General features: G+C 28.7%; 1 protein-coding gene across 6 annotated transcripts in view; it reads left to right on the top strand.

Annotated features, from left to right (window-relative positions):
• Positions 1 to 12,936, top strand: part of LOC142331738 (cadherin-87A-like) — a 218,044-nt gene that overhangs the window by 155,941 nt on the left and 49,167 nt on the right. For all 6 annotated transcript variants that reach the window (XR_012758077.1, XR_012758076.1, XR_012758075.1 and 3 more), the window contains 4 exons: positions 1,667 to 1,889; positions 4,228 to 4,448; positions 6,931 to 7,075; positions 12,620 to 12,750. Coding sequence is in view for 3 of the 6 variants with exons in the window: in XM_075377792.1 (XP_075233907.1) it covers positions 1,667 to 1,889; positions 4,228 to 4,448; positions 6,931 to 7,075; positions 12,620 to 12,750 (720 nt within the window). In the remaining 3 variants the exon portion in view is untranslated. The remainder of the gene's footprint in view (positions 1 to 1,666; positions 1,890 to 4,227; positions 4,449 to 6,930; positions 7,076 to 12,619; positions 12,751 to 12,936) is intronic.

Below are 12,936 nucleotides of genomic sequence, written 5' to 3'. Positions count from 1 at the left end.
TACAGCACAACTCACGACTGAGCAGTTGTATCAATGTGCCGCTTGGACTAGAAGTAGCTTATAGACCAAGGTCAAAGATGGTGTACCTACGCAAGCTGCAGGGTTGCCACATCTTGCAAAGAAAAATCAGTCTCATTACTTTATTATCACACCCCGTATATATATATATATATATATATATATATATATATATATATGTTTTAATTGTTATTATTTATTATAAAACTTTTTTTACAATCACAAGTTAATAATTATTAATAAATCAATATATTTTAATTAAAGAAAAAAATAAGAAGAGAAGTCAAATTTGAACCGATGTCCTTCCCTTTGTAAGATCCAAATATTTCATTAATTAAAAGTTTATTTGGCTATAACTGTGGAACCATTGAAAATAAGAACCTTATGATATATTGTTGAAAAGCTCTCAATGAGGGCTTATTACTACAGTTAAGAAAAAGGTCAAAGATTTTTGCATACTTTTGGTCCAGTTGATTATAATAAAAAGGGGAAGTGCACAACTAGATGTTGTGATGTATATCACAAACCTTTTGTGATCTATATACAAACATACGTATGTAAAGACATCACACCAAAACTACTCAAAATGGATTCAGGGGTGGTCAAAATTAATATTTCCATTGAAATATTCATAACCTAAATTTTTCACAATCACAAAACAATAATTTTGTTTATTAAAATTGCAAGTATGTTTGAAAAATTTCCTAGGCTCTCCTAATTAACTGATCTAAATTTTTCAAAATGCATTTAAAAGTTTGCGTGCTCTTTTCCATATGATTCAATTTTCAAGTATCTATTGACTTTATTTTCAGGTTTTACACAATTCAGAAAAATCGCATTTCTTTTTTTTAAATTTGGACAGCAAAATAATTTTGCTGTCAGATTTTGTCTGACAGCAAAAACTGTCAGACTGATTTTTTTAAATTTGGTGTGTTGCTTTATCTTCTTAAAAAGTTCTTTGAGGCAAAATCTGAAGGTCCTATGTTTATAAGAACTCAAAAAAAATTACCAAAAATTTTGTTTTTTTTTTCATTTTTTTGACAGTTATTCCTTTTTTTACAACAATAATAATGTATTTTTTTGATTTGCAACCAATGATGTTGTTTGTGCAATATAACAACAAAACTTTTTTCTCTCAATTTTTTCTCTAAAATGAACAGTTATCAAGTTATTTAGAGAAATATGAGAAAAAATGGATGATTTTGAGATTTTTTTATATTTTGTTTAATAAAAATTTAAGCACACCTTTTTCAGCTGGTGTATAATGAAATAAACATTTCTGATCATATTCCAGAGGCATTAAAGTAAAAATTAGCGATCATATAAAAAAAGTCCAACTCAAAACAGATACCGCCTGGACTGTATTTGCAGGAATATTAAATAGAAAAAATTCTGTTATAAAAAGGAAAAAAATTAATTTCTGATCCAAAAGGTGTCTATTACTATATTTTTTAAATGCACTGTTGCTTATGTTTAAAAAATCCAGTAGCCAAGATTAATTGTTTAAAATAATAATGCCTTAAGATACAGATAAACTTTATGTAATAAAATAGGTAATATATATGTTTATATTTATGTATATATACAAATTGAACTTTTATTTATTTAGTGTCTTTTTGTATTCATTTTGTATTTATTGGTTTTATAGGTGTTCCACCGCTACACGGATCAGTGTCAGTTTATGTGAGAGTTGGTGTACCTGGTAATCAGAGACCAGTTTTCCGTGGTTCACCATATAATGTTTCTATACCAGAAAATTTACCACCTGACAGCCCTGTAGTAGCAGTAAGAGCAACCGATCCAGATGGTCCTGACAACCAGGTTGAATATCGTATTGGAACTGGTGCTGATAATTTTTATATAAATAACACGTAGGTATTAATCGAGTTGCTTTAGTTAAAAATGTAGAATTTTTAACTGTGATGATAATAAAAAGTTAAGGTTTGGTATATATTATATTATTTTGTCTTAAAAATTATTTATATTGTCCATTCTTTTTACAATTTTCATATTGGACTATTTTGTTCATTGCAATTTATTTATATATTTAAGAGATGACTCATATTATAGTTTGAAAGATGAAATAAACAAAGAAATATGTAAATATGTATTAATGAATGATTTTGAATATTTGCAACAGTTTATTTTTTTTTCTACCAAAATAAGGAGTTAAAAAAATGCAATTAGTAAATTAGTTAGTTAATGTTATTCAGCAATGATTTGCAGATAATGTGTGTGGATTTCCTTTAAAAACATTTTTATCTTTTGATCATTAATTATAAAGTACATCTTGTATATAGTTACAGAAGGTGATTGCTTATAAAAGGAAAACAAAAGTAATTATTTTAATGAAATATATGAGTAGGCTCTTTGTTATCAGAATAACATTCAGTTTACATCTATAATAAAATGCAGAATATGATTGCAATCTTAATATGGGAATATCAATAAGGGAGTTTATAGTATAGTTGAAGATATAAAAAAGTAGCTTAAAAAAGGTTTATTGATATTTGGTAATTTTATTTATAAAAGCAGAAGTAATGTGCTTTGGCTCTAAAAGTAGAAGTTTATAAAAACTTTTCATCTAAAAATTTTAATAGCCTTGCTGAAAAGATACTTAAATAAACCTGGAATAAGTCTGTATTAAAATATGTTTACTTTTTGTTATAGAAATAGAATTATTTTGATATTAATTAATAAATCACAATGTAATAAAAAGTAACTAAAAGTGAATAACAATTTTTTGTTTAAATACAGAAGCTCCTGGATAATTCAAACTAATAAAAACCCATGGCTATTCAAGTTACGAAAAATTTGGATTATCAAGGGTTAACTTGAAGGTAATAGGGTAGGGTATTGAGGGAATTTTGGAAGTCGAAATAAGTGCTGAAACTCTTTCTTTTAGAACACAAACAGCACTTTTATTAATGTATTGATATTTACGTTCTAAACATGGATTTTATCGTTGTTTCTTTAAAAAGTCTGTGATTTTTGTCTGTTTCATTGAAGTTAGTGATTTTTTTATGATGTCTTTTCATATTTCAGCCAATAACAGTATTTATACGGTGGAATGTTGTTCTCTGTTGCCCGCTGAATACAAATGTTATAACAATTTTCTGCTGCTTCATCCTTTACACTCTTTGCTTCTATTTCAGTTTCATCATCATTTTCAACATTTTCATCTAACATTTTCATACTGCTTTAATAATGACATCGTTGGATTTAAGACGGAAACATTCTTTCACGTCTATGTTAATCTGGTTCGTAATATCTTCTTTCGTTATTTCCAGTTCAAGGTTAATAATTCTAGTCGCTTCTACCACACTTCCTATTGGTTTACTTAGACTAGTGCTTACATTTTCATTATCTTTTGAGTTTCAATTACACGGTACTGTGAATTACACGGGGTTTAGATTATTCATGGACTTTTGTACATGTTTTATTGGAATTTAAAATAAATATAATAAAGTATATAGAACAAATTGAAGATACTAATCTGTAACTATACATTAAATGAAAGTGTTGTCTATAAATTAAATTACTTTGAGTTATTCAACAAAAAATATATCATTCTATGAATTTGTTCTTGATGTAAATGCTTTCAGAAAAATAGCTAGAATTATAAAAATATAAATTTAGCAATCTATTATGGTCTTATTATTTCATATATATTAAGTAGGTATTTTTTAAGGGGTGCCTCATCATGTTCTAATTTATGAAGAATGGAAGGGACTGTTAGATATGAAACAGATTCCTGGAAGTAAAACATTTGTATTACCAGTTTTGTACATTGTACAATTAAATAACTGTTATAAACATTAAATTTTTAGCTTTAAAAAGAATAAAGATATCAGTGATGATAGTACAAGGTATAAGAAAAATATTTACATTGAATAGAATAATCTTTAATTGTTTGAAAAAGATCCAACATTTTGTAACTAAATTAATAAAAAATATTCAAATAGACTAAAAGGTTTAAGAGATGAACAACATTACTGAAGACATTTTTAATTGGTAATGCATTCTGTTCAACTGATGAATACTTTACTTTTTAAAACTAAATTTGGTGTATAAGATCACATTATTATGCTAAGAAAATACTGTCAATATTAAAAAATGTACACGATTAATATTTTAAATGTATATGATTTTATTTTGACATTGTATGTACTTATGTGTGGATGAATAATTTAATATTTTTATTTTTAGTTCTGGTCTAATTTCATTATCGAAAGCAGCAATACTCGATCCAGATGTGACACGTGTGCGCCGTTATGAAGTAACAGTTTTGGCAGTTGATAGTGGTTCACCCATTAGAGAAACTGCACAAACTGTTATCACTGTAAATATACAAGATGTAAATAATAAACCACCTGAATTTCCTATCACTGAAAATTATATTAGACACATTTCAGAAAAAACACCTAAAGGTAAATCATCAATTTTAAATTATTTATTTTCTTATATTGTAATTTTTTATTTAATGAAATAATTCTGGAATTTTTACAAAAAAGCTATATCTATTTGTTATGTTAAATGTATAATATATAATAGACTTCTTGCTGGATTTGACTATTGAAACAGACATTTTTATATTTTAGTGGTTTTTATTTAACTTTAATACTCACTTGCAGTTGAGTTATAATTGTTGCTGGCTTTCTTAGGAATATAGGATAAGTAAAATAACAATATTAAGGGCTTTATTTTGAAAAGGGATTTTAGTTCCACCTATTATATTAGAAAAACTGACAACACAGTTGTAGGGCTTTCCCGTCACACAATCAGGAAGCAAAATACCATGACACTTTCCCATCATTCGTTCCGGGAAAGTCCTACAACCATGGATTGTTTCTGATGCACAGCTTACATACGCACATGCACATACACACAAACTTAATTTAAAATATTTATCATTTTATTTAAATATAATATTTTTTTCTTTATTTAATTCAGTGATTCTAACTAAAGCACACATGCATACTGTATTTAATTCGCGCGGGTGTGGCAGTTCTAGCAGCGATGGTCGGCACTAACTAAACTAATGTAGTTTTACTACTTACGTAGAAAAAATTCTGCTTGTACGATTGGCAGACATGGTGTAGCCACGAGGCTTAATGCACCAGATACCAAGTCAACCAAGGGATTGAATTCGAGACCCAGCCAGACTAAGTTACTTATTTACACTTTAAATATTATTCATTTATTTAATTCTACCACTCACCTGTGATATCACAACATAGCAGACAATTACAACATTTGTATGCTAGGGCTACTAACCTTTCAAATATTAACTTAAATGAAATAATTAATATTTAAAGTATAAAAAATAATTTGGTTGGCAACCCTGTGGAATTTCAAATTTTCTGGTCCAAGAGGATGAGGGAAAAGAGAGTTTCTCACAGGGAAAAGGAGAAATTCCAAGATAACCAACTGTGATGCTAGCCTATGTGTGGTGGCAGGGGTACTATTGACATACTATGTCTACTTAGCATAGTATGCTAAGTAGACATAGGAATACAGATATTGTTACTTTTTAATTGTTAACAAATGTGCAAGAAAAGTATGACCTTAATTAGGTGAAATCTCGAGATACTGAGTGTGACCTTGTCCTACAGCCTCACTACCTTGACCTTTTAAGTTGAAAATATAATGGCATCAATGCTCCATATGTAGAAGTAATCTGACCAAAATCGGTCCAGTAGTTCTGGAGATATAATGTGATTTGCAGTGAGAGACCGAACAAACACATGTATATACGACGAACATTCAGACAATTTGCATCTGGTTTTTTGGATTCCTTAGGTGTCAAAAATGTCAAGATTCAGTGAAAACAGCATATGCCTAAATTAGACCAATTATAATACTTTCCCTTCTAGTAGAGCACATCTAGACAGGAAAGCAAAAATGGCTGTTGAAACGCACATAATTTATTTTTAACTGAAAATGCTGGAACTTAAAAAGTAAATGATATGATAGACAAAAAAAATATTATGTTTGGTAAATTGTAAAAACAGCATAGTTTTTAATATAAAAATGATATTTTTTTTTTTATTAAAGGATAAGAGTTTATATTCTTTCACATAACTCGAATTTTACAATACGGAATATCTTTATTTTCTGAAAACTATTTCTCAGATATCATTCTGTTGTTGACAGCATATCCTGAGAAATAATAAGCTACATGTAAATTCATTAGCAAAAGAGATTAAACTGCCTATTTTTAAGAGTTGATTTTGTTTCTAAATTCTTTCAAATATTGAAATGATTCTTGTATTTTTTTTTTTTTTACATTTTTTCTGCCACATTTCAGTCTGTTATATTTTTAATAAAAGTCAAATTAAATATTTTTAATTAAATTAAATTAAATATTTTTAATAAAAGTCAAATTCCTTAAACCCTTTTTCATGTTCAGATGACATCACTTTTCTCAGCTTTTTCTAGCATTTCTCAGAATTAAACTATACAAATTTTGTTGCAAAAGCTTATTTACTTACTGTGCTTTATTTAGTGTGTGAAAACAAAAAATGAGTATTGAAGACATTCTTTGTAAAATGTGGAAATGAAAAATGAAAATACTCATGTTTATAAAACATGGAAATGAAGAACACATAATTAACAGTATGAAAACATCAAAGTGATTGGCTTTTGCTACCTATGATGACGTTCTATCACATACAAATAGTGTACTGTCTCTCCATCTTACTACTAGCAGTGCAAACACTTAGTCAGATTCCCCCGGTAGTATTACTACACATCTATGTTTCCATATTTCTAAACTTCGTCAATCAATATTAATTTTTATTTTAAGCCACAGAAGACTAATATTAAGTTTTACATTTAAGCCACAGAATTTGATTTATATACTAACATATATGTGTGTTTTTACTGTGGAGTATTTAATTATTTTTACAGGTGAAACCGTTTTAAAAGTAACTGCATTTGATCCTGATTTAAATGCCGATATTGAATATACTCTTGTTGAACCAATCAAAGCTGCTGATAAGACTGGTGTCGTTATACGAGGGACACATCCATATGATTATAAGCATGCATTCAGGTATGCATTTCTTTGAAGCTTTTTTAATGTATTTTTAAAAATAATTTCAGTGTTTGCTACTGATTTAATAATAATATATATTTATAACCAACTAAGAAATTTGCTGGAAAATATTTTATATCTTTAATTATTTGTCTTAAATGCTACATCTTTTTACCTCTTACAGTACTCATCATACTACATTTCATCAATCTTCAATTAATATTTTTTTTTTTTTTTCAGTTTTGTCCACCTTTCAGATGAATTATCTAGAGATATTGCTCTTGATTCAGCCCTACAAACAAAGCAATAGTATCGTGGGCATTCAGTCACTAAAAAAGTGTTTTTAACTGTTAGCTAACAGCTATTTAACTATTGGATTTGTTATTAATCTACTTTATCATGAGATCTGTTGTTTTTCATAATCCAGTCATTTATTAGGGTGTTACTTGAATTTGATGAATGAATCTATTATTTTTATACAGAGTTATTATAGCTGAGACACTTTAATGTTTTGTAAAAAGTTAATTTTACAAATATGAAGATTAATACTTAAACAATTTTAAAGGAAATTTCTTAAAATTTGTATCTATAAGTGTAGTGTATGTACACCTTAAGCTATATGACAGATATCAAACAACGTTGGAAATTTCAGTGAGGTAGTTCAGTTCATCCCAAACATGTGAAAGGATATTTACTCATCACTAGCAACAATATTTATGATACATTGTTCTAAATCATCTACACCAGCAGGAAAGAGGGGACTTTGTTATTAAACCCCCAAAAAGTAGTCACAAGATATTCTTGGTGCCAAACATACCAATTGTACATTTTTGGTAGTTTTGTAGCAATCCAATTTCTTGGAAAATGTTTGTTGAGATAATACTGAACCTTTGTTTGTCAGTGAGACAGCTCCAACTTATATGAGAATAAAGATTCTCAGTATCTTCCTTGAGTTGAGGCCTTAACAATTCACTTAACTTATTGAAATAAATTCCTACTGTGCACACATGTGTATGCGAAATAAGAGTGATCTGTATAGATCACTCTTATGATTACTTTTAAAAAAGTGTATATAGATATACCTTTTAAAAATAGTCTTAATATTTATTTGGAATGTGCATTTTTTGTGAATTGTGTGTATGTTGCACAGATTCTGTAGGGTTTTCTGTTCCCCATATTCAAATATTGCTCTATTAACCTTTCCATTAATGTGAAATGTATACTCACTACAAAAAATTAAACAATGAAAGCCATTCTCTTAGTCATCATGTTCCTGCATGTTCACAAAGAAATCTTTACATAAGACTTTATCATTATCAATTAAACTATGTCCTACTTCACTTACTTAGTTGAATCCTCATTTACCCGGTGGCTTTTTACCCAGAGGAACAAAGAGCTCACTGCTTTTGTCCATCCTTTGCCAGTTGTTTTATCTAACTAAAATCTCCACCGTTTTCCCATTTACACCTGAATTCTGGTCCGGTTGATTCTTTATTTTTATTTTTAATGATAACTTAGGGTGTGCAGGTTATTGGCCTACAGCACCCATCATGATGGAGGGGCTGTCTCCTTTAGGCAATTGTTCCAACCATAAAAATAAATAAAACACTGTTTCAGCAGTCAAATCTGTAACATCACCTACTTGCTGAGATGAGAACTGACCTCCATCAGGTTGCAGTTCACTAAGGAAGGACTTCACAGCCCCCAACATATATCTGCTCGCTGACTCACCTCATGGTGGAGGTGGATACCCAAACTTTCTGATGAGTTGCTAAGCTTAACAGGGGCATCACATGTAGTCATTCGTTGAAGTTGGAGTGAGAGGGATGAGAATGCTTTTGTTTGAATTCTTATATTGCACATCATCACTCCTCTTCACCAGAGCCAAAGCCCTCTCCAGGTAAACTCCTGGGGCCCTAAACGTTGTACTAACTCTAAGTTGTAAGATATCACTTTCATCTGTTTCTGCAAAATTTTTCACACAGTTGGTTGCAGAATTTGTAATCTATACTAGTAATCTAGTTGTTATACCTGGACTACATTGGTACATGTCATTAATTCTATTCACTTGTTCTGATGTGGAAGATCTTTCAGAAATTCTCTTTTTACATAGACATCCTGTGTTTTCTTATTGTTTTTTGTAGTCATAAAGATTGCCTTGGTGGTTGTTTACTGAACTTTATTCAAAAACATCACTGCACAACAGTAGCAGAGCTTGTTTTGGGTTGTTTGAGGAAACAAAAAACTTTCTCTGCAACAGTAGTAGCTGTCTTGCCGTACTGGTTGTAGGGTACAATAATAAATATTGACATCCACAACAGCAAATGTTCCAGCTAAAAAAAATTTCCTGTAAAACCATATTGCATTATTACATATAAAAGTAAAATTTTTATAAACTATCAAAAGTATCTATTTCATTTATAATCCCTGTCTAATAATAAGTTTATAATATTTGAAATTGTGACCACCTAATAACTTGTAAGAATGAGGGTATTAAATACAACACATGAATATATTTCAATCACAAAACTAGGTTATTTAATTTTTAAAGCTTATAAGAAATATTATATTTGTTTTCTGCAGTGTTTTATGGTGTGAACTGTTGGCCTTGTTTAGAATTTTCTTTATAAAAGATTGAGCTAAAAAGAAATTTTTTGATTCAATTTCGCAAATTTTTTACTTATATAAAATTTATTTAAGGCTTCCCATTTTTTAGTTATAACTTTGTGGTGTGTGTGTGCGCGCGTGCGCACGCGCGTGAATGCTTGTGCATGCACCTAGGCTTTTGCTCATGCATAGTAATGAAAATAGTGAAGTGAAAATATTGAAGTAATGAAAATTAAAATAAATATGATTTTTTCAGTTATACTGAAAAAAGGAAAATACTATGAAATATTTACAAGGTTTTAATCAATTTCATTCTAAGCAGATTTCTCATACCTTTAGTCAGTATGACAATAGGTTTTTGTGATTCATGAAATGAAAAATCACAATATTTCATTTTCTAAGTAATAAACTTGTACAGTGCAATCTGTATTTCCTAAAATCTTAAATTGATTAGAAATCAGATTACACTGATAACCGATTTCCAACCGATAAGTAAAACTTTTACCATTCAAGAAACACTTACATCAATCGACTTACATTGAATTAACTTACATCAATCACAACAAAGAAAGAATCTGATCAATAAGAATTCACTCAATTTTAAAAACCATAAATAAATTTTTTACGGTTATTAGGCTATAGGTGTAAAATGTATATTGTTTCTTGAAATACAATTTTAACTCATTCCAAGTAGCTAGAATTAGAATGTGCAGGTGGTAACCAACCAACTGGCCTACATAGTTCATCCAAATTATTTTTCTCATTTCAAATAAAAGATAATAAAACTGTTTAATAAAATATTTTAAAACGTAATGTATTTTCTTTTTGTAACAATTAAAAATGTAATGTCATATTTAAATAATTATAAGTATCATTCATTCAAACTAATAAATGAACTTTTACCTTAAATTAGATTCTTGTTGGATAATTCAATATTCTGTATGTATTATCCAGTAATTTAGGTTTATAAGATGAATAAATTTATTCTACATGAAAAGATGATTGTCCGTGTATCTAATCAGCTTTTGTACTTTATCCCATTTATACCTCTTATCATAGAGTAAAGACACAAATACCTTTAACGAAGGCAGAATTTATGATAAGAATGTAAGTTTTACTATTTTAATTCCCATCTCTCTTGTTTTGTTATATAAAGAATATATCTAAAAGAATATAAAATCTTTTCTATGTTTAGTACTGCTTACCTTTCTTAGCTTCATAACTAAGCATAGAAACTATACGTAGCAGAAAAGATAATAGTAACTATTATTTTAACAACAATAACTTTGTATATAAAATATGTATAAAAAATAAAATATAAGATTTTTTTCTCCCGAATAGTTCACCTTGGCACATGTTAGATCGTTTATTTATTTGTGGTTGTTTCCTTTTTCTGTTTTTCTATCTGCCCAACACCTCTTTGTTGTTTCTGATATCTCTTTCTTTTGTTCTTCAGAAAGTTTAATTCTTTTGTTCTTGTATTTTGGCGCTTCTTGGAACCTTTTATTTTAATCTTTTTATATTCTCTTTAAAATTTCTCTTTCTCTTATAATTTTTTCAGTTTTTTTAGGTCTTTGACTTGTGTGAACCATTTGCCTTTAGTTTTTTTACTTTGGACGAAATCGAAAATTTGTTTCGTCAATTTACTATTATTCATTCTAAATAAATGGGAGTAAATGCAGTTCAACTTTTCTTATCATATCTAACATTTTTTTAATTGTAGTATAAAGCTTATTTTGCAGAATTAATTTTTACCTGATTACTTACAAATTTAGGACCTAAAATTTTTCTTATAATTTTCTTTTCTTTTTTTATAAATTTTCTAGTAGAATTTTGTTGCAGTCTTAGGGTTTCTGCTGCATAGAATGCTTCTGACTTTATAATGGTTTTATATTGTCAAAATTTTGAGTACCATGATAAAGATTGCTTGTTGTATGTGTTTTTTGTTAGCTGGAAAGATAATTCTAGTTTATTAGTTCTAACTGTTAACACTTTTTTATCTAAAGAATTCCAGCCGATCCATTCTCCACTATTTGAAATTATCAATTTCTCTATTTTTAATTATTTTACTAAGTAAATTTGAGCAGTTTTTATCATTAGTCAAAAATTTTTGTTTTCGCAAATGCAATTTTTAGTCCCATTTTATATAAAACACACACACACAGACATTATAAGTCAAAAATTAAATTGAGAATACACAGTCATGACTGTTTGAGTGTCAACAGTATACTCAAATTGTTGAAAATCAAACAGTAATGACTGTATTCTCATTTTAATTTTTGACCTTTTTTTTTTTTGTCTTCAGTCATTTGACTGGTTTGATGCAGCTCTCCAAGATTCCCTATCTAGTGCTAGTCGTTTCATTTCAGTATACCCTCTACATCCTACATCGCTAACAATTTGTTTTACATATTCCAAACGTGGCCTGCCTACACAATTTTTTCCTTCTACCTGTCCTTCCAATATTAAAGCGACTATTCCAGGATGCCTTAGTATGTGGAGTATAAGTCTGTCTCTTCTTTTAACTATATTTTTCCAAATGCTTCTTTCTTCATCTATTTGCCGCAATACCTCTTCATTTGTCACTTTATCCACCCATCTGATTTTTAACATTCTCCTATAGCACCGCATTTCAAAAGCTTCTAATCTTTTCTTCTCAGATACTCCGATTGTCCAAGTTTCACTTCCATATAAAGCGACACTCCAAACATATACTTTCAAAAATCTTTTCCTGACATTTAAATTAATTTTTGACCTATAATATTTTTAATCCCCTAATGATGGTTTGAAAAAAAAACCGAAAGATCTTGAAAAAACAGCTTTTTTGCTGGTAAGGTGGTTAAATAAATTTTTTAAAATATTATTTTATATACGTTTATACATATATGTGCTTATTATATAATTATAAAAATATCTCTTTCTTTTTATAATTATATCATTTATGTATCTTTTCAGGATAAACCAAACAACTGGTGAAATTATGGTTAATTCAACTTTAGACCATCAAACTGCTGCAGTTATAATACTTACTGTTCAAGCGAGAGATAAAAATGCAGTTGAAAATGTTGATGAACAAATTACCAAAGGTATATTATTCTTTTTGTAAAGAAAGGTTAACCTTTGAAAAGGTTGATCTGAAAAGGTTAAAATAATAATTCAGTAATATCTGTGATAAATCTAAAGAAAAACTGTCTAATATTTGCTTGATAGATAATTGGGCTATCTTAGACATTCACTCCAAAGCCAAATACATGCAGCTTAAACTTTTTGTT

Source organism: Lycorma delicatula, chromosome 10, assembly GCF_047948215.1.
Source record: "Lycorma delicatula isolate Av1 chromosome 10, ASM4794821v1, whole genome shotgun sequence".
NCBI classification, from domain to species: Eukaryota; Metazoa; Arthropoda; class Insecta; order Hemiptera; family Fulgoridae; genus Lycorma; species Lycorma delicatula.
The sequence above is the reverse complement of the archived record's forward strand: the minus strand, read 5'-3'. Positions and strand labels throughout refer to the sequence as shown.